At 43.1% G+C, this 23,707-nt stretch overlaps 1 protein-coding gene and 1 pseudogene across 1 annotated transcript; both read right to left on the bottom strand.

Annotated features, from left to right (window-relative positions):
* Positions 1-1,015: 1,015 nt before the first annotated feature.
* LOC124649556 (phospholipase A1-II 7-like) lies at positions 1,016-2,595 on the bottom strand. Its single transcript, XM_047189165.1, has 2 exons — positions 1,879-2,595; positions 1,016-1,777 (listed from the first exon to the last, which is right to left on the bottom strand). Exons 1-2 carry the CDS (start codon positions 2,536-2,538, stop codon positions 1,175-1,177), a joined length of 1,263 nt encoding a protein of 420 aa, XP_047045121.1. The 5' UTR covers positions 2,539-2,595; the 3' UTR covers positions 1,016-1,174.
* A 14,953-nt stretch (positions 2,596-17,548) lies between these two features.
* On the bottom strand, positions 17,549-19,593 carry LOC124648300 (annotated as a pseudogene).
* Between the last annotated feature and the right edge of the window lie 4,114 nt (positions 19,594-23,707).

Here is a 23,707-nt window from a genome sequence, read left to right on the forward strand (position 1 = left end):
CAATTATATCCAGCCTCTGCATAACCAGGATGCACACAGCCGTACAAGTGTCTGATAACAAAGAATATAAAAACTAGGCGAAATACATATCGGAGCGATGAATCATATAACGCCTATGGTGAGGATGGTGCTGTAATCCGTAGACTATGCTGCCACCCATGTAGGGAAAAAGTATCCCTCGCCGTAGCCTCTAACCGTGTACAGACCTCCGTAAATAGGTCTCGGTTCTCCATCCGCTGAAGAGGTAACCACGAACGGAGAATACCTGTACATCTGTAGATGACCTGCAACAAAGAACAGTTTTTATCGTTAAAAATCTTGTCATTTCTACTTAGCCACAGCGCCCAGATAACTGCTAGCGCCCCCACCCTAAGAAGCAACTTAAATCTTGAATCGACACCGTGAAGCCAGTTGCCAAAGACATTGGCCACACTAGTCGGGGGATACAAGGTAGACGCTACTTGGATGACTGACCATATAGATCTCGCAAAATGGCACTGGAAGAAAAGGTGTTTAATAGTCTCATCATGCTGACAAAAAACACACCGTGTACTTCCATGCCAATTCCGCTTAACAAGATTATCCTTAGTAAGAATAACCCCTCGACGAAGGTACCATCCAAAATTTTTATTTTTTAATGGTATCTTCATCTTCCAGATTTTCTTATTATTATCGACTGGTGTATCAGAATGAAGGATCGCATTGTATAAAGATTTAACTGAGAAAGAACCATCTACATGAAGATTCCATCTAAATTCGTTCGGTTCAGGCGATAAATGAATATCTCCTCGCCGATGAATTAGTGCATTCCATGCTACTAGCCTTTGTCCAAGCAAAACTCGTCTGAACGTCACATTTGGAGGTGAGGTAGCCATTACTGTGGCAATGGTATCACCTTTGCGACGAACAATACTATACAATGTCGCCTGCCTGATAATTGAAATAAATCTTGTTACGCAATTTATCATATCAAACCAAGAATTTTACGCCGCCTGCCTGATAATTAAAATAAATCTTGTTACGCAATTTATCATATCAAACCAAGAATATTACAAGTCCACATACAACGGGAACCTTTAAATGATTATTGCTACGAAAACATAAAGCAGAGCACCGATATTATTTATAAGCCTTATCCATGGCAAAGGGTGCATGCAGTAACTTAACCACACCATTATAAATCCTTGATGTTGTCGAAGGTCCAGCGGCCAACGACGCCATTGACCTTGTGCTTGTGATTAATGGCCCACCAGTTTGCCGGCACCGGGTAGTCGTCTTTGAGCGCGTCGGCACTCTTGTTCACCAGCGCAACATCCCGGTCCACCACCATCTCGAAGTCCTTGGCATCACCTTGGTCCCCAGCAAGCCCATGCAGGTAACACTCGAGGTTGTGGCGTGTGACGTCATCGTTCGGGCGCAGGTTGAGGTAGGGCGACCTGTCCGTGTCGATGTGCAGAACCACGGTGGCCACGTCCATGTTTTCGTTTGCCGGCGGCACCTTGTCGCCGGCGTTCCTCACGTGGAGGGCACGGAGATCAGCGAAGGAGGCGAAGGCGGACTTAAAGTTGTCATCCCCGACGTGCGGGCTCGCGAACAGAATCGCCGTCACCGGGCATGGCGTCTGCTCCGATCTGGAGCCGGGGACGTTGTAGCCGTGGGCCACAATGTCGACGGCGTTGAGGGTGGCGAGTGAGGCGCCGAGGCTGTGGCCGGTGACGGTGATGCTGGTCTTCTCTTCCTTGTACGCCTCCACTTGTTTCCTTACTTCCGCCAGCACCTTAATTGTACATGCATGCAAGCGTGAGCGCTTAATTATAACGACGAAGAGTGTGAAGTTGCTCGTAATTAAGAGTGAGTAAGGCTCGAACGAAGTTTCACCTGATCTCTGGCGCTGTTCCTTACGATCATGGGCATTATATGGTTCTCAACTGGGTTGTTCGTGGTGTACACGTCAAGGATGCCAGAGCGGACCATTGCGTCGGGGAAATCGCCGGCCAGCACCTGCGCGGCGGACTTGTACCGGAACTCCACGTCTTTGGGATACTCCAGGATGTTCACGGTGCCGCGCCAGGCCACGACGATGTCGCGCCGCCCCAGAGCCTTCACACCGTCGTCCGTCGCCACCGCCACGTACCCGATCCAGTTGGTCCGCCCTGGCTTCTCCGGCTGCTGCACGAACAAGGCCTTGCCTATCGCCGTCGACTCCGACTCCGGCGACTGCCCACGCGGTTCCGAGGTCGCTTGCAGGAACTTGGTGACGGTGTAGTACTCGGGGTGGGACACGCCGGAGGCGGCGAGCAGGCCGGCCTGGGTGTACATGCACGAGCCGGCGTGCGGCGACTTCTCGTCGGCGTCGAACCCGTCGTACGCGGCCTCAGCGAGCTCGCCGTAGGCGATGAGGGAGGCACGGAGGTCGGCGTCGAGCGGGTCCAGGAGCCCTTCCCACGAGCAGGAGCCCTGGAGCTCTTCCCATGGAACGGGGATGCTTCCTGCTCCAAGCTTCGGCGACGACACGGGAGCGTTCCCGGTGGGTGCCATTCTCCTCCGATCGACTATTGCAACTCTAGAAATGGTGCCGTAGCTAGCTATATGTGTCCCAAGTGTCGCCTTGTTTCTCTACTAGACATGGGAATCTATTTATAGGGAAACGACAGGACCAACAAATGACTTTCAGTGTTGGTTGTGTTAGTGTTGCCTGCGTCCCAAGTGTAATTGGTTGTGTTTTTGTTAGTGAACCCAAAGTTTTTAAATTCAGAAAACTCCAGTGTTTCGTCTAAAACAATTCTGAAGAAAAAAATGCAACTACATATAGAATCATATTTTCATACGTGATCAACACATTAGCGACAAATGTGAAGACGAAAAATACAAAAATAATGCCTAGTTAGAGTATTTGTTATTTTTGTGTAGCCAAAAGTACAGAAAAATGTTCTACAACTATATATGTATCAGTGTAGAAATTTAAATTTTTCTGAAATATTTAACTTCCATTCTGTTTTTTTTAAAATGTCTAAATCTACTCGTTTGAGAGGATATTGTTAGGGGATGAGAAAAAATGGAGATATAGAGAAAGAGGACGAAGTGCAGAAAATATAGATTGATTTGTTAGGGTGTGTTTGGTTTAGGAACCAAGTGAAATATAATGTAATGTAATGGTTCCATCCACCTCGGAAAAAATGTAATGAATGGGCTGATTCCATTCGTTTGTTCAGTTGTTGCTGAAAATATGGAATGGAATGGTTCCATCCGGCGTTTGGTCCGAGAGATGGGATCGAGTAGATTTAGTTCAACTAACCTCTAGAATAATTATTAGCACCTAATTGAAATTTAATATTCATAATTTCAGCACTACAGTTCCATTACTTACTACCTAAATTTGCCATATACGAAATTCTTACATCTACGGTAGTACGGTACTTATCGTCTACTTCTGGTGGAAACAATTCCAAATGACAATCACTGAAATTTTTCAAAAGAAAATGCAAATTCCAATCTTATCCTCAAGAAGAACCAATCAGACAAGACAAATTGGTGTTAAAAAAAACGAGACCCCGACTCTTCTCTATCTTCTTCTGGTGCCGCCTCCTTTTTTTTTCTTTTCGCCACGCCGCCTTTGCCCTGTAGCCACACCTTGCCATAGACGAAAGAGATGGGGTGAGAGAGAACATGCATATTCCACTGATTCGGTGGAACCACTCCATTCCACATCTAGTGGGAATATTCTCTTTTTTGCACCACTCCATTTCATTCCTTTCTCCCAACCGAACATGAGAATGAATGTAAGTGTGGAACCATTCCATTAATTACATTCTACTTAGTGGCCTTAACCAAAAAAATCCTTCAGGACTGATTTCATCTCGCTCGGACGATTCACTACTTTGGTGCCTAGTTTTTTTTCGCTAGACGTGTTTTCTATCAAAGGCAAGCCAAATTGCTCTCCCTCACGACCGAGGCTATTCTGGCCCAATGAGGCTATCTGATTCTGTAAAGCTGGTTGTTTTTTCTCGTACCAAACGCCTACCCTAACCAAGCCACACTATAACCAATTTATGCCAGGGAACCAAAAGCACCCTCCAACTCTCTCTCTCTCTCTATATATATATATATATATATGTTGTCGGTTCAAATATTAGAAATCACCATCTGTGTTTTTTGATACTAAAATTGCATTACAAAAGCTTCACCAATTGCATATCGAAGAGTCTTGCATCTATGATTTTCAAAAATAAACCCATTTCTACATTATTTGCGTCAAAAGATAAACTTATTTCATTGACTTCCACAACAATTGAATCCGTAATTAAAACCCAGAGGACGTAGTTAACCAATATTATGTCACATATAGGCTTCTGCATGTTGCATTTGGGCTGTATTCTACTGTATATCTCCTCAATGAGCACATCCTTGTAACCGGAGAATGTAATTATGATGAGAAACGATCTACGAATTCTTTTTCTTTGGTAGATTATTCTGACGACTGATAAAGTTGATCGAGGTCTAAGAAAAACCTTGCATCAATCCTTGAGTGTGTATGCTCCCGACTAGCTTTTGCCCTCGATCGGTCGATGTTCTTGTTGGGCGTTGCGCGTTCTGTTGGTTCGCACCTAATACTAGACAATTTCAAATGTGGTCCTGTACGCGCTGTACCTTCGTGTTACACGACGAGACAGTACATCCGCTGGACCCGAGTGCTCACCTCAATTACCAGCAGCGACCGCGCATATACATCAAGGTGACGATGACTCTCCATAGCAAGTGAGATGAAAAGTGCCCAAAATACCCAGCAGTGAGATGAAAAGTGCCCAAAATACCCAGCAATCCAGCATGCTCCCAATCTCACAAGCGATGGCAAGAATATCCACTGCACGTGCGTTCACTACTCACTGCAATTGACGTGGCCTGCCGCGTGCATCATATCTATGTTTTGTCTCCATCGATCCATCTACATCTTGGGACCCAAATAGAGTACACCATTACATCCATTCGTACAGGTTGATGATGATGCATATACCTACCTACACCCTCGGTTTCTATATATGCTTAAGGCGTAAAATAAAATGTTCCTGGAAATGTTCTATGCTAGTGCTATACAAAAACAACCATCAACATCTTTTCACGTGTTCCCAGAAATGGTCATCGCTGTATGTATGAGTGTGCAAACACATTATTTCTTTGTTTGTGGTTACATCTTCAGCGAGTGGAGAACCGAGACCTTTACGGAGGTCTGTACATGGTTGGAGGCTGCGACTAGGGATATTTTTTCCCTACATGGGCGGCAACATAGTCTACGGATTGAAGCCCCACCCATACCTTAGGCGTCTTATGATTCATCGTTCCGATATGTATTTCGCCAAGTTCTTTTGTTTTCAGAACTTCGACTCGAGACATACAAACGGTTGTGTGCATCCTGGTTATGCAGAGGCCGGGTGTAATTGTTTTTCTAAGTAATAAAGCATCCGTTATCGAAAAAATAAACACATTATTTCTGAAATATTTAACTACTCATTTTGTTTTTTTTAATGTCGGGTTATCTGGAGCTTGGGCTCCATATGCCGAGCATGTTATCTGAGAGTGATTGTCATTATATGGTCGCTTTGGCTATGTAGAAATGGCAAGGTTTTTTATAATAAAATTCGTCACTTATGCAGGTCATCTACAGGTCTACAACTTTGCTCCGTTTATGGTCGTCGCTTCAGCGCTTGGAGGACCACGATCTCTTTACAGAGGTGTCTACACGGTTGGAGGAAATGGCCAAGGATTTTATTACCCAATATGGGTGGCTGCATAATCGAAGAATCCTACCTCCAAACGCCTAGGGTTTTGTTTCATTTCAGATCCTATCTTTTTGTACTTTTGTTTTATCACTGTGTGCGAACTTGAACGGCTGTGTGCATCCCAGTTATGCAGAGGCCGGGTGCATTGTTTAAACTTGAGTAATATATAAAACACCCTTTATCGAAAATATGCCCAGCAGGTGGAAACTCCAACTCTATATGCATATGTTTCTCGTTCAAATATTAAAAATCATCATTTCCATTTTTTGATACTAAAGTTGCATTTCTAAAGTTTCTTCAATTTCATATGGATGTGTGTTGCATCTTAGGATTTTCAAAAATAAACCCGTTTCTATATTCTTTGCAGTTAAAAATATAAACTTGGTTCATTGATTTCTACAACAATGCTATCTTTAATTTCACGGCTGAATATTTCTTCTAGTGGATCTTTGAAACTAAAACTCGATCTTCTATGTTATTTATTGTAACTTTCAAATGTTCTATATATTTTTAAATGTTAGGTGCCCAGGAGCCTGGGCTCCATATCGCTACGGGAAACTCCAAAGCTATATACATTTATTTCTCGTTCAAATATTAGAAATCACCACCTCTATTTTTTGATATTAAATTTACATTTCTAAAGCTTGTCTAATTTTATTTCAGAAATAAACCCATTCTATCTTCTTTGTGTCGGAAAAAATAAACTATTTTCATTGACTTCTACAATAGTAGAATCTGTCTTTTCAGTGCTGAATATTTCTTGTAGTGTAACATTGAATCTAAAAATCTACTCCATTACTTATTGAAACTTTCAAATATTTCAGATGGCTCATCTAACGCAGGTCCGCTCCACTGATTTTGGGAGACCTAGGGCAACACAACACAGTAAATATTTTTTAAAAAAATCTTCACAATATATGGAATGTTTATGGTAAAATTGTAAAGATTAATCAAGGTTTAAGCATGACTAATGTTCCTTGGCCCCTCAAAAATGTGCGTCAAGATCCGCCGGTACAAAAGAATATTAGTACTCTGTAAGAGAACTATTACTATAATGTAAAGGCAAAGCAAATAATCTATACAAATAGATCGATAGTGTTTGAGATCTCGATAAAGCTTTAAAACACTACTTATTTCTATTGGTCGAGCGAATTATATAGTATGTTATTTATTTCTAGCGGAACAAAATTATGGGAGTAAGTGATTCATCTGAAAAAATTGAGTATAAGAGTAGACATATTTTGCATTCATTTAATAAGAGAATGTGATATAATGATGGGGCCAACTAGACCCGTTGGAAATCAAAGGAGGGAGGTCTACTTGCGGATGACATAGTTATGTGGTTACGTCGTTATTCTCCACTAATGAATACTTACAACCATAGAAAGGCACATAAGTGTTGGTGTTGTTCTGCGCATTTCGGAAGGCCAGAGAGAAATCACGACATCTAGTAAAAATATTTAAAAATATTTAAAAATATTTAAAAATATTTTAAAAAAATTACGTAAGAGGAGCTAGATTAGAGGCATGATATAGGCTTTCATCTTGATCCATATTTTCTGTAATCCTATACCCTTGATCGTCAATAGCAGATAACTAATATAGGAACACAAATAAATCTGATATCACGCCCATTTGCCCTGCCCTACGGGCCTACCTTGATCTAACGCACCCATGCATGAAGCTTACTCTCTCCTTTCTGAAATATTCTGCATTCTAAACCTAAAATTTATTCTAAAATACTCAACATTTTAGTCAACAAGAATACGGAAAACGAAATGGTCCTTCTTTATCTATTGGATATCACTATTTTCAATGTACTTTAGATTGGTTGTTTACCAATTTAAGTAGTACTAATAAATGCACTACTAATTTGTCTAATTTTTCTTAGAATGTAGACTAAAATAAAACGGAGGGAGTACGTTGTCCGGAGCGTAGGAACCAAGGTGAAAAATAGTCCCCAATTTCTTAATGTTAGACCTTTTAAATATTTCAAAGTAAACTAGGATAAGAATCAAAATAAGTAAACCTAAATATTTAAACACGTCTAAAAGTATGTCTTTACAAAAAAGCTAAAAGACCTTCCATTAGTGATTTAGTGAGCGAAGGGAATAATAAAATTTCGAAAAACATATTTAGAATGTAAAAGAATACGGAGGGAGTATGCATTCGAAAGAACCGCTGGCTCTTATGCTAGCCTTTCGGTTCCATGCTCATCCACAAATAAGTGTACATCTAGCTATTGTTTTAAATCGAATATTTTTAAGTTTGATCAATTCTGTAGAAAGCCGCAGCGATGCTTATGACACCAAACTAATATTACTAGATGCATGTTAGAATATACTTACCAGTTTCATAATTGCTACTGTACCATTATTATATATAGAGTTGCTCAAACTTAATTTTTTGACAGAAACCTAAAGAATACATTTATTTGTGAATGGAGAGAGGGAGACAAGCATGTGAAAGACTTGTCTCGGTCGATCGATTTACATCTTGAGGCCCATACAGTTCGTCCGTACGTACGTAAATACTGATGATGACGTATTACCTACTTACGGACGTGCCCGCGCGGCCGCGCACGAGCCAGCGCGCGACCATTCCATCAATTGTGAGCCTGTCACGTTGAATTGTAGCGTCAAAATCGAAACCGTGTAACACGGCTGCAATGCGCTTTCCTGCTACCGTACGTTTCGTGTAACATGGCTGCTCTGGCAATATCAAGCTCGCCTAGCGTCAAAATCGAAACGGAGGGAGTACCAACCATGAAGAATAATTTGGATCGGACTGCTCAGCTAGATAGCGCAGTGATCTTCTACCATTATATATTTATTTGTGAAGCGAGACTGCGAGAGAGAGGCATGATCCTAACGGTACAAGACGTGGCCGGAATAATACGCTGCACGTTGACACTGCGTGCATCTAACACCTATCTCGGTCGATCAATCTACGTCTTGAGGCCCATACAGTTCATCCGTACGTAAATACGTACTGATGATGACCTATACCTACTTATGGACATACCCGCGCACGGGCCTGTCACGCCTGTTGCAGCTTCAAAATTGAAACCGTGTAACACGGCTGCTCTGTGCGTTGCTGCGTTTGTGTAACACGACGAGACATGTATAGCGGTGGTGTAGCTCGTCTAGCAGCCAGCCATTAATAATTTGGACCAGTGAAAGCATGAAAATGACACTGACTCATACCAGAGATGCCCGGCCATTAGTGACGACCGTTGGGCCATCTGATTTGTGTGTATCACGTCATCACGCGGCAGATGAGCACAAAAAATTTCCGGCTGAGCTTAGATAGACGTATCAATACTCCCTCTCTGTTTGCAATGACCCTGTATTTTAGGTTTGTTTAGGGTTAAACTTTACAAAGTTTAACTAAGCATATAAAAAACAACAACATTTGTGGTAGGGATTATGTAATCTAAAAATATACTTTATGCTAGTTGTAACAATATTTGTTACATATTGTTAATATTGATATTTTTTGGTTTCATCAAAGTTTACCAAATTTGACTTTACTAAACTGTAATGTACGGTAATTAGTTAGGGAGTATCATAGAGGGGCGGGTTAGGGTTTAGCGCATTAGTTTTGTCGATGGATCCCTATAGCGCCATCCCACACAGATTACGAATGATATCTAGCACTCTGCACACATACAATTTAAAGCAAATATTGTAAATGCATTATTTATACTCCTCCGACCCATAAAAAATGTTTTACATCTATCTAAATTTAGAAGTCTCTAGATACTAAATACTCTCTAAATACATTTAAATTTAGATAAACCTAAAAAATCTTTTGTAGAACCGAAAGCGTAATGAACAACATTTTCGATCTAGCTAGTGCTAGCTAGAATAGTGATTACATATGCTCGCTTGGCTACTGATTGCATATGAACTTTCGAACTAACCCCCAAATTAAGCACTATAGGCAGAGTCAAAAATATGCTATTTTGCATTAACAAGGCAATACTAGTAGTTTTGTTTCCTCGGCCGAGATTTCCTAAATCTCACAACAAAATTATTTATTTGTACCGAACAAAAATTCACATGTATTTACATAATTTGCTCTTTTTTATAGATTATTGTGGACAAATTTATTAATTTGTTTGACAATTCTCAACCGATATTTCTGTCCGTATTTTCCGAGAACCGTAAATATCAGTGCCTGCCTATAATTTCATTCAACCGAGAAAAAAACCCACACTACTCCCGGGTAACATCATCAAAAGGAAGAATCAGAAAATAAGTGACCATCTCTTGCACAGTTTTACCGGGAACCAAAACCACCATTTTGATTATCTTACACGCAAAACTCCCGAAAGGAACACAGTTGCAACATGAGGACAATGACAGTTCAACATTGATTAGTTATAAGGTACAATTGATGTTTTCTTACTTTTACAATAACATTTACTTCAGGAACATCCTTTTTATAGATATGCGAAGAACAGAATACAAAGATCCACTCTTGAGATAGACGAGGCCAAGCCCTCAAGATTACAAAATGGAAGTTCTAACAAAGAAGTTAGCTCACTAATTTCCACCTATCTGCGTCCTTGACGATAGCATCAAGAAGAAGTGCTTCCGACCTTGTCTTGTGCTTGAAAATCGTATTGTTCCGCTGGATCCAAATCGACCTATGCAACGAGAAGAACAACGCACTTGAGGTGCAGCCTGCCTGTCCGGCCGAGTGTCGGGTACCCGCCACTGCTACTCAAGAAGGATGTCCACCTGAGAAGGAGCGAGAGAGGGATGGTCCGAGAGAGGCTATTTCGACAGAAACAACCTAAAGATAAAACAAATTTGAAAATTAAACTTCCTTCAAAACAATTTCACGAAACTAACTTTTTTTTGCCACGCCTGTATCCAGGGCGCCATATCCCACTGTGTCACGCCATAGATCGCGGCGCTGCATCTGCCGCCAGCGTGGACAAGCGGGTCCCATGTACGCTGGTGTCACGCCCTCGAGCTCGGCGCTGCACCGTGGTGTGCCAAGCTGTGGACCGGGGCGCGGCAGCTCAGCTTCGGTTTCGCTGGTCCTTGCCTGTCAGTGCAGCGGCGTTTGATGAACATCAACGTACGACTTATGATCTGAATCGGTGGCTCTGAGAGGCAATTTATGGTGGGTCAGGTGCTAACGCAGACAAAACCCGACGGTCGGTGGCCGCATGCCCGCATGGGTAACAATCGTGTACAAGTATACAAACGTGCACCTGATCGATCCAGTGCAAAAATTTGAGTAGCTAGGTTAGCTTATTTGCACGTACAGCTACGTTCCAACCCTTTGGAAAATCATAACTCTTGAACAGGTTGTCAAAACTGTAATCTGTTTTTACCATTATAATGTATGATGAATTTCACACACTGTGACTTTTGACTAAATATAAACGACATGTTTAAGAAATGGGGTTAGGGCATCTCCAATGAGGCAACGCAAATTGAACGCTAAAATCGGCCGACTGCGTCCGTCAGCGTCGACCCGTGGACAACGAAATAGTCATTTTTTTACCGCACGTCTGTTTACGTCTAGGTGTGCCTCTAGCGCTCGACGCATATTATATTTCTAACAATTTTTTCATTCAACTGAAAAAGCATAATGTACACACGAAATAAAGGAAAAAAAACAAGGAACAAGGCCCTAGACTACTTGTTGCCCCTCGGGGCGGTTGACGGCCCGACCACGTCGTTGCCTCCCAACCTCCTCAGCTTCTCCGCCGCCCGCCGCTCCATCCGCCACGCGGTCGCCAGAGCTAAGTGGGCCGCCGCGTCCTCCAGTAGCCGATGTTGCATCGCCTTGTTAGCGTCACCCTCGGCCTTCTTCAGCGTTTTGAAGGACGCGACTAAGGCCCTATGCTCCGTCGCCTTCTCCTCCTGGTCAGGCCCGCTCTAGTCAAAGTCGTTGGACTCCTCCGCGGCTGTTGCTGCTCCACGTCGAACGCCGCGTGGGCTGCCCGTTCCTCCTCTGGCTCCTGCTCCGCATCAGCCATGAACATCACGTCCATGGCCGCGTCGATGACGTTGTTTGAGCTATGTCCACTGGTAGAAAAACGGCCATTGGTCGCGGTTCGCAACTGCCATTAGTCGCGGTTGCGCAACCGCGACCAATTATGCGCGACTAAAGGCCCCCCCTTTAGTCGCGGTTCCTTACGAACCGCGACTAAAGGCCCGTCCACGTGGGCGGCAGGCGAGCGCCGGGCGGAGGACCTTTAGTCGCGGTTCTTCCGGCCAGCCGCGACTAAAGGCCTCCGCAGGTTTAGGGTTTTACCCCCCCCCCCAAACCTGGTTTCTTTTTAATTTGTATTGTTTTATTTCTTTTGGGTTTTAATTATGAAGGAGTTTCACATATTCTACGGTACTACATATATATATGCATATGAATGTACAATTTCAAACAAATTTGAAATTAGAACCAAAAAGAATTCAAGAGGAATATACAATATATATTCAATATCGGATGACCATATACAATTTTGAACAAGTTTCCATCCATAATTTAGTGCATATGAAGTTTGACGTATGCACTGATCTAATTAATTAATTAATTCTGGACCAGCTGGCCACCGTGCGCCCTGGGCCCAGGCCTTTGGTCGCGGTTCGTCACCCGAACCGCGACTAAAGGTCCCATTAGTCGCGGTTCCTTTAGCTTCGCGACTTATGGTGCTGGACGGAAGCCTGTTTTTCTACCAGTGGTCCGTTCAATGGCACCTTGCACAGCTTTGCCCGCCCCTTCGTAGTCGGCGTCTTCTTCGGGGACATGTGGGAAACAGCGACTGTTGGGGGAGCATGCACTAGAGAGGAGGGCGGGGGCTGGAGTGGCGGGCGGGAAAAATGAAGCGGCGGGAGGGGAAGAAAATTGGGGAATAGAAGTAGGGATTTGGTGCTAGTGACTGTCAGGCGGGCCCATGAACAAAATTCGACATGTCGCTAGTAGTCGGCACGCCCAATTGAAGCCTCGTCCACAGGGGTCGGAGCGGGGTTGCCGGGTGACGACGAAGTTTGACGTATGCACAGATCTAATTAATTAATTAATTCTGGAGTATAATATGACACCTATAATTAAATGATGGTGTTGAAAATCAAAATAGCAGTAGCAGCACTGCGGCAGCTAGATGGTCTTCACGATGACTTGGATAGCTAGCTAGCTTCTTGGTGGATTGATGCATGTATACGTGCATGCATGCATACGTTGCTGGCCGGTCGGACAACGCGGACATACGCAAACGTGTACTAGTACTAGTATATTTGTGTATTGGTGGAGATGTACTCAGCTTTATACCTTAAGAAGGAACAGAAAATAAAGCGCACACATATGAGAGATCCCATCCATCCTACTTCACGTTGCAGGTTACAGTATTCATTAAGAGCTAGATGTGGTCTAACCAAACAGCAACATCCTGCTCAGTCTCAAATCGATCGGGTGTAGCGCCCCATCCCTCGGCGTGACACCAGTTTGTGCAACGCCCCACTCCAGGGCGCTACACAACCAAGATGCAGGACCCACATATCCACGCTGGCGAGTGTGTCACGCCAAGCACCAAGGCGTGACATAGATGTCTGCAGCACCCTAGACTCTGACGCGGCACAAAAAGGTTATTTTGTGAAATTGTTTCGTCTGGAGTTTATTTCTTGAATTTGTTTCGTGTAAGGGTTAATTTTGTTGAAATTGTCTCCGAGAGAAGGGACTCCAAATCTTGCATGCAAAAAAAACACAAGTACCATCGCTGGTCAACACATGGCGCTGTTTTCTCTAGCCTGTCCAATACCTGTTCCACACCATTTTCTAGGAAACAGTTTGAATATCAGAGGGACTTTGCATCTCCATATAGAGGCCAAAGCATACGCCCCTCAAAGAAATCCATGTACATAAAATTGGCCGGATTAGGAGTCTGTGTTATCCCCCACTGGCTACACAATGGAGACCGCATTCCAAAGCTATACGTATTGTATAAATTTGACAATAACATGCACATATGGAATAATAAACAATAATTCATGACAAGACTTTTTTACAAATGCTGCAGGGATAAATAGCCGTTAACACGGTAGATAGTAGCCTGACACGCTTTAATGGAGAAGCTCATTCTTTGTATTTTTCAGCAATTATCTGGTTTTAAAATTAATTTTCATAAGAGTGAGTTGTTTTGCTTCAGTAAAGCTACAGATTTTGATCGAGCATCAATATAAAAATATCTTTGGGTGTACATCTGGAACTTTACCTTTCCGATATTTAGGGGTTCCTATACATTACCGGCGACTTCATAATTCTGAGTGGAATCCGATGGAGAACCGATTTGCCTCAAAATTAGGATGCTGGAAGGGCAAAATGTTGTCCTATGGGGATCGTTTGGTGCTTGTAAATTCAGTACTTACGAGACAACCTATGTTTATGCTATCCTTCCTAAAAATTCCTAAAGGGGTGCGCAAGAGACTTGATTATTATCGTTCCCGCTTTTATTTGGCAAGAGGAGAATGATAAGAACAATATAGATTATCTCGATGGAATATAGTTTGCGGGCCTAAGGATCAGGGGGTTTGGGAATCAAGGTGCTTGAATTGAAAAACATGTGTCTTTTAAGTAAATGGCTTTTTAAATTGTTACACGAGGAAGGGATGTGGCAACAACTGCTTCACAATAAGTACATCAAAAACAAAACGTTGGCTCATGTAGAGGCTAAACCTAAAGATTTACCTTTTTTGAAGGGGCTTATGCGGGTTAAACCGGAGTTCTTTACGAGAGGGAGTTTCAAAGTTGGTAATGGGTTGTCGGTGCGGTTTTGGGAGGATACTTGGCTTGGTAATTGTCCCTCTATCTTTGCAATATCCGTCATTATATAATATTGTCCAACGGAAAAATAAGTTGGTTTCTACGGTATTGGCAAACACACCACTGAATATTGGTTTTAGACGAACTTTCAATGATTATAAATACAATTTGTGGTTACACTTATGTCAGCAGCTTATGTCTATTCATCTATCTAATGAACCGGACACGTTTGTTTGGAACCTAAATGAATCTGGTCTATTTTCTGTTAAATCTATGTACCTTGATCTTATGAATGGTCATACTAGATTTTTACGAAAATACCTATGGAAGATTAATGTTCCTCTAAAAATTAAGATTTTCATGTGGTTCTTAAGTAATAGAGTATTACTTACTAAGGATAACTTAGCAAAGAGAAAATGGATATGTTGTAACAAATATAGTATTTGTAACAATAATGAAACTGTTGACCATCTATTTCTTCATTGTCCTTTTGCAACAATTGTTTGGCGAATGATTTTATTTACATATAATATTTCACCTCCTTCCAATATAACTAATATTTTTGGTAATTGGCTAAATGGAGTGAATAAGAAGGATAAAACATTTATTCGAATTGGTGTTTTGGCAATTTGTTGGTTGATTTGGACTAGTCGGAATGATATTATCTTTAATAAACAAAAGGGCACAAATTTTTTGCAGGTTATTCTTCGTGCGGCGCACACTAGTAGGAAAAGCCTCATCAGTGGCGCACCAAAAACACATTCTGTGGCGCATGGGTGGTGCGCCACAGAATTCTCGCCACAAAAATAAGGATTCTGTGGCGCACCAGCCAATGCGCCACAGAAAGCTTATTTCTGTGGCGCACCGGACGGTGGTGCGCCACAGAAACAGGAAGTCTTATTTCAAAAAAATTTCAAAAAAAGTGGCGGCCAGATCTAGATCTAGATCTAGATCTGGGGCCGCCGAATTTTTTTTTAAATTTTTCTGGAAGGTCGCCGTAGGTGGGTGGGGTGGGTGGGTGGGTGGGTGGGTGGAGGATGAGGCCGGCCGGAGGAGGTGGTGGTGTGGTGGTGGTGGAATAGGAGGAGGTGGAGGTGGAGGTGGTGGTGGTGGTGGTGGTGGTGGTGGTGGTGGTGGTGGTGGTAGAGGAGGAGGAGGAGGTGGTGGTGGTGGTGGTAGAGGAGGAGGAGGAGGAGGAGGAGGAGGTGGTGGTGGTGGTGGTGGTGGTGGTAGAGGAGGAGGTGGTGGTGGTGGTGGTGGTGGTGGTAGTAGAGGAGGAGGTGGTCGCCGGAGTAGGTGTTGGTCGTGGTCACCGTAGTAGTTCGCCGGAGTAGTTCGCCGGAGTAGTTCGCCGGAGTTGTTGGTCGCCGGAGTTGGTCGCCGGAGTAGGAGAGGAGAGAGGAGAAGTGGATTAGTGGAGAAGTGGAGGAGAGGAAGAGAAGAGGAGAGGAGGAGAAGGGTAGAAGTGGAGAAGTGGAAGAGAGGAGGAGAGGAGGAGAAGAGGAGAAGTGGAGAAGGGGAGAAGTGGAGAAGGGGAGAAATGGAGGAGAAGGAGAAGTGGGCGCCAGAAATTTCAAATTTGGACGTTAATTCTGTGGCGCACGGGCACTTGGTGCGCCACAGAATTTTTTTTGTATTTTGCAGCAAAAAATCTTTAACTGGCCGTAACTTTTTACTCTTTTGGAATTTTGAGATTCTAAAAATTGTCCAACCGGGCAAGCCCTGGTGAATTCGGATGTAGATTTTTCGTGGGAACATTTTGATATATTATGCGTTTTTTTTCGAGTTCGTATGCAACCAGAAATCCAGTTTGATGATTTTCCCACGCAATTTTGCAAAAAAAGTCGAAATTATTGTTTGTTAATTCTCAATGGTAAAAGATGACATAATACATAGGCATCTTGAAGGGATTTATTTTTTGAAATTTTTATCTATTTTTTTTATTTTTTACGAGAGGTTAAAAAGGCGATCCACGGGGGGGGTGTGGAGTTGCATGGAACTCATGTGCGCCACGAAATAAGGCTTTCGTGGCGCACCATCCCACGTGCGCCACGGAAAGTCTTAGTTCCGTGGCGCACCGAGAACAATGCGCCACGAAAGTCTTAATTCGGTGGCGCACCGAGCCGATGCGCCACGGAATGTCTTATTTCGTGGCGCACGTGATCCTGTGCGCCACGGAAATAGTGAAACCAATGATTGGGGCTGGCCCCACCAAATTTCCGTGGCGCATGGATCCCTGGTGCGCCACAAAATTAAGCTATTTCTGTGGCGCACCGTGTCTGGTGCGCCACAAAATAACTTTCTGTGGCGCATTTTAAACGGTGCGCCACAGAACTAAGCATCGCCTATAAGGGTTTTCCTACTAGTGGCATTGGCTACAACTATGGACATACTTGCTCCCGGCGGACCAGCGGGATACCATGGTTACTGGATGCAACCGGCTCCTGGAGGTCACTCAGGACTACTATTTCCAGGCTACTGGATAGCGGCACATTAGCAGAATTCTAGATGGATAGTTCTTTGTATACCTTCCATCTGCATTGGCTCTGTTTCGATTTTTTAGTTTTCTTCGACTACCAGACTATCTTTATGTAATAAGTACTTGATGTTGACATTTTATTTAATAAATAAATGGATGTATGCATCAATTGATGCAGAGGTCGGGGCTATGCTCCCATATCTAAAAAAAAAGATCAATAGTAGCAGCCAAATGAACATTCAGCTCAGCAATATCTTCTAAACAGCGGCATAATCTTGCACTTGGCACGAAACATTTGATATAGAACAATAATTTAGAACTACTAATGATGATCCTTACTCAAGTTCTCAAGTTATGAGACACCCTATCTTACAGAAAACTACGACTCAAGGTATATACACAAGTTAAAAGACCTTCATATATGCTCGCATACCAAGGTTAAAAAATGGTACCCGTACCTTGAGCATCGCAACAAAGTGAAGGCATTGTATGTAATAACGTCATGTATCTGAATTTATTTTACCAAACCGAGAGTTTTACAAGGTGTGTATCAACACAAGAACAGAGAGTCACGACAAATGATGGTAGCCATGGAACAACTGATATCTTCAACTCCACATAGCTATCAATAATTGAAACGAAAACACTCATAAGCATTTGCATTATTGTAGATATAAGCCTCATCCAAGGCCGAGGGTGCATGGATGCAGTAACTTGGACTCTCGATTATTCTTCCCCGAAGTTGTCCAACTTAAAACGAGCAACGCCCTTGCCCTTGTACTGGCTATTAGTAGTTACCCACCAATTCGCCGGCACTGGGTACTCTTCTTTCAGTCTGTCAGTACTTTTGTTCACCAATGCCACGTCGCGGTCCACCACCAGTTTGAAGTGCTTTTCAGCACCCTAGTCTCCGGCTAAGCCGTGCAGGTAGCACTGGAGGTTGTGGTACCACCTGACTGTCTTTAGATTTCCGTGGCGTAGGTAGGGCGACCTATTGGTGTCGATGAGTAGTGAAGCCGTTGCCGCATCATAGAAGTTCCCTGTTGGGAGACTTGTCACTCCGTCATTTTCATTCTTCACGTGGAGTGCCCGCAACTGGGGTAAGGAGGCAAAGACGTGCTTAAAATGGTCGTCCCCGACTCGCGGGCTCGCGAACAGGATCGCCGTCACAGGGCACGGAAGAGTCGGAATCAGCTTGGAGGAAGCGGGCGGCACGTTGATGCCGTGGGCCACTATGTCGAAGGAATTGAGGGTGGCGAGTGAGGCGCCAAGGCTGTGGCCAGTGACGGTGATGCTCATCTCCTCGCTCTTGTACGCCTCCACTAGATTCCGCACTTCCTTGAGCGCCTACATGCAGGTATCAGGTTTGTGAAGGTAAAGCTGCACTTTATCGAAAAGACTCATTTGTTGAATACTCTATCTATGTCGAGTTGTAGTAGTATACTTTCTCCGTTCCTGAATAAAGTGTACATTTTTATTTTTTAGAAGACCAACATTTTCCAATTTGACCAAACTTTTACACAAAAATAGCAAAATATGTGATATCAAATTAGTATATTATTGAACAACATGTCAAGATGAATCTAGCGATATTAATTTAATATCATAAATGCTGCTACTTTTTTTTAGTGATGTGCTGATCTTATGATATGTTCTAGCTAGTAGTATACACTTATTTGAGCATGGAGGGAGTATTATGCATGCATGCTTCCGCTCATAAAATCAAGAGTGATGTCAAATGAGTATGGAGGGAGTACTACAGCAGTAGTAATGAAGGGTTCACCTCATCTCTGGGGCTGGTATCGAAAACGATGTCAATCTGCGAATCGCGGTAGTTCCGACGGGGGTTGTTTGTGGTGTACACTGACAAGAAGCCACTGTGCACATTTGCGTCGGCGAATTTGTCCTCAGCCGAGAGGTCCAGCCCCTCCGCCACGGACGCGTACGGGAAGATGCATGGCGTCTTTCAATTTCTCCGACGTCTGCACGGTGCCGCGCCACGCCACGACGATGTCGCGCCGGCCCAGCGCCTTCATGCCGTCGTCCGTCGCCACCGCCACGTACCCGATCCAGTTCGTCTCCCACCACCACGGCCCCGCCCGCGCAACCTGCGCTGGCCGCACGAACATGGACTTGCCTACCGACCTGGTCGACTTCGACGTCTTCCACGGCCACACCCGCAGATCGCAGGTCGCGTACAGGAACTTGGTCACGCGGTAGTGCTCCGGGTGGGACACGCCGGAGGCGGCGAGCAGGCCGGCGTGGCCGTAAAGGGGCGAGCCAGCGTCCCACGAGCTCTCGTCGGCGTTGAGCCCGTCGTAGGCGGCCTCCGCGAGCTCGCCGTAGGCGATGAGGGAGGCACGGAGGTCGGCGTCCAGCGAGTCCGGGTGCTCGCTCGAGGGCAGGAGCCCCTTCCATGACTCCGAACCCTGGAGCTGTTGCCATGGGGTGGCGATGCTTCCGGCTCCAACCTTGGGCGACGACATCGGAGCGGCGGTGTGTGCCATTATTTCTTGTCGATCGCTACGTGTGTACTACTCTTCTAGCTTCTGCTATAGCTCTGCGTTCCAAGTGTTGGTTTGTTCCACTAGAATTGGGCATGTATTTATAGGAAAAACAGAGTGCCAAACCCACCAAGTGTTGACTGGGCTAGGGAACCGACTGTAAACACAGGTTATGTATCCTTGTCGACCGACTGATAGAAGACTGAAAACCGGTGCAGGACCCATCATCTTATGCTACTGCAAGTATACCCGTTTTTTAAAGAAAATATGTAACAGAGCTCCGTTCTCGGTAGCCCACGATCTAGCTAAATTTGTTCACTACAAGAATGGCAGGAGGTGCTGATGGCCTGGCTGTACGCCGACGTCAAATATCGGGACCGTCGGCGTACAAGCCAGCCAACCCAGCCCCTCGGTTTACCCCTCGGCGTGCATGTGCCTTCGGCGTACTCGTTGCTACGCCAAACGGTGACCCTCGGCGTATACCTGGTCGTTGGTATAGCCACAAGTAGCTGGCCCTGCTTGATCTTGCCCTAACGGTGACCCGTCGGCGTAGCTATTTTCCATTTTACCATATTAATCTTCAAAAAATCATTACTAAATCATTATAATTCATAAAAATACAAATAATATATCAAAATTTTCAGAAAAATAAGATCTATCTTGGAAAAATATTAAAATTAGAATATTGCAAATATCTCAAAAAACTTTCTAAAAAATGAGCTATCATGTCCGATGTTTCCTGGCTTTCACGCCAAACAATCAATGTTATCACTAGAATTGTCCCATAGTTTGTGATAATGTGCCCATATTGTGCACATATGTGCATCTTGGGATGTCCTACGATGTTGTAGTAGAAAGTTTAACTTTTCATAGCACGAAAAAAATATTTTCCATTTTTGAGGTGCCGAGAACGGCATGTTTTGTGAAGCAACCACCAAATTAAAGTTTCACATTGGTACCAACACTTTTTTCTAAAATACTAGACCACCTAAGATGGACAACTTCTCAACGGGTATATCTGGAACCTTTCCGTCCACCTCTCATGAAAAAGACAAATTCATGTTGAATTAGCAGGAAGCCGACCAGATTTGAACTATAGGTACGTACATGGTATAATGCTCAAGATTTTTTTGTAAAAATTATTTTTAAGTTCACAACATGCTATTTCATCAGAGATCCAGTGCAAAATTTACCGAGGGTCATCCCCGGGCAAAGGATCTTCATACCCACCGTTTTGAATATAGTTTGAAACGGGCATAACAAATTCAAGAACGATCCAAATAATGTGAAATTTTAGAGTGGTGTCAAATTATGTGTCATAGTTGCAAGGAAAAAATATATTAAACTTATAAAATTGCAAATATTACAAAAAATCCTGCACAAAAAGAACTATTATGTTCAAGATTGCATGGCATTTAGGTCAAACAACCAATGCTATGGATAAAATCGTGGCATAGCTTGTGATAATGTGCCCATATTGTACACATATGTATATATCGAGATATCATACGATGTTGCAGGAGGAAGTTTTCCTTTTCATCTCAGAAATAACCATTTCCATTTTTGAGGTGCCGAAAATGGGGTGTTTTGTGAAGCAACCACCAAATTAAATTTTCACATTGGTACCAACACATTTAAAAAAAAAAATAGACCACCTAAGATGGAAAATTTCTCAACCGGTATATCTGGAACCTTTCCATTCACCCCTCATGAAAAATACAAATTCCTGCCGAATCGGCAGGATTTTGTAATTTTTTATTTTTTATTTAAATTAAGTTAATAATTGCATCCTCGGTAGAGATTATTAGTGCTTAACCATTGATGTTTATTTAAATAATTATTAAAAAGTCAAAATAATAAAGAGTTTTGATATCACGATCTAAGGGTTAATAGGATTGGTATGGTAGTATTATCAACAATGTTTCCTGAAGAAGATGGAAGTTCAACCCGAAGGAACCAAGATATTAAGCGTGCTAGAGGTGGAGTAGATTGAGGATGGGTGACCCGTTAGGAAGTTTAAGTATGGGGGGTAATTTGGCCTAAGATTTAGTGTAGTGTTATAATAAAAATGATCAATGTGAGAGATTAAGAAAATTTGAATTAAAAAAAAAACTAGGAAAAAATTGAATTTTTTGAAGTTAACGGACGGGATGACGTGGCCTACGCTGACGTCCTAGACGACGACGGTCACCATCGGCCACCATCGGCGTATCATAGCTACGCCGAGGGTCATGTCTACATCGACAACATACGTGACTCTGCCGAGGCGGATCTTGCCCGAGGAGCTACGCCGACGGTTGAAAAATACAAAGTGGTTGTTGATTTAAAGTTTACAACTCAGGGTCACTCAAAGTAATAAAATACAAAGTAGAATTATAAAAAGCTATTGAAAAATCATCAAAATTCCCATTATACTGATGTCTGAAGTAACACAAGACAACATTACTCGGAAAAGATGTCCTACATATTCAATTTCCAAAATACATCATGGAATACAAAGGCTCAACCTACAAGAAAAAAGCTTAATTTTCAAGTTGGAAAGCTCCAGTAACCAAGTATTTCCTTATTACCACTCCTTTCAAATTAGGATGATAATGTCCTAATAATTTCCGCTTGTCTACATCATATTGAATCTCCTCTCTCCAATTCATGTCTTCTGGAGAATCTTATTATGGAGCTTTTCTTTTGAGAAGATACTTGTCCATTACATACCTACGTTTGAAAAACAAATTTTACATACGAAACTTCAAAATTTTCCTAAACAAATGAAATGTACTAAGTAGTAATTACATATACGTGTATCCTGCATAAACCTTAGCTAGCATTTTCAAGAGAAATCATCTACTAGCCACAATTTTTGAAACGAACAGAGTGAATTTCTAAGAAATTACTTACGGTAGGTGTTGCAGTTGTATAATTTAGGATTTGATGTTGATTGATTGAGGGCGGAGCACCAGCTACTGCGGCAAAGAGAAGAGGCATGGGTGCAGGGTGCTAGGGTGCTAGGGCAGTGGCAGTGCTTAGTGATCGCCTAATCGGAGGATTGGTTCTTGTTTTGGGTATGGTGTGAGCAGCCGAGCAGGCGGCCTTGTCCTTTTTCTGTCCGACAATCAATCTGTCTACTAATATAAGATGCTATTACATCATCCAAGTATCCAATACATGCGCCAAGCTAACGGAGGGAGTACAACCAAGCTCCTGATGTGCCTGTGATTGAGCCAAGCTAACGAGCAAACGAAGCGGTCACCCTGGTGAACTGCGTGTGTGAGGTCATGAACGTGCATCCGCCGTGGCCCGTGGGCGTGAGCGTGCAGCCTGGTTGGATGGAATACTGAACCCTCATTCATTCCTCCAGGCCAACCTGATACATTGGGTTATAGTAGTATTAGATTGTAATTAGTACAAAATGAATTTCACCTAAGTCTATTGGGCTCCGTGTGTTAGAGAACAACCGGTCACCCTGGTTGAAGTACGTACGTAGCCCGTACGACCGCCATTAACCGATTGCATCCGGTGTCCATATGCTCTGTGTATCCAGTAGATAGCTCCGTGTATATCCTGCAAGAAGTTGGCAATTCAGTCTTACTAAAAACAACATTGAAAATTCCAAATTGCTCAAACCAGAGCACATACTCCTACACAAATTTGACCATTTGTCTTCTTTCTATCATATTTAGCCAATTCCTAAACATGTTGGTGACAATTGTTGAGGTGGTATACTGAAAGTATGATGAAAAACTCTCCAAACTAAACGTGGAAAAAGGAAATGGGATAATCAATGGCTCACAAAAGACTTTTGTGAATTGCAAAAAAAAAAAAAAAAAAAAAACGCACTTGGTACACCCAAACCATCACAATTTTTCCCGATTATCCTTCACGTTATATTAAAGAACCACATAAAAATTACTGTATATTTAAAGGAGGCATTAGTTCCAAAGGTATTCTCATAAAACCCTAGTGTGACCGTTCATGAAGCCCGCATACATAGGTTTAATAGAAATTGACCGCATGGTAGTTAAATGCCATGTTAATTATCCTGCTCATCTACGAGGTTACCCCCATTGACCTCTCTACTAAATTCAGCCACATTATCCACCAATCTCTAGTTAAAGTCCGTCCGAATCAAATTTCCAGTGGAGTTTGCGATAACATATCCGCAACAATAATAT

Source organism: Lolium rigidum, chromosome 4 (assembly GCF_022539505.1).
Source record: "Lolium rigidum isolate FL_2022 chromosome 4, APGP_CSIRO_Lrig_0.1, whole genome shotgun sequence".
NCBI lineage: Eukaryota > Viridiplantae > Streptophyta > Magnoliopsida > Poales > Poaceae > Lolium > Lolium rigidum.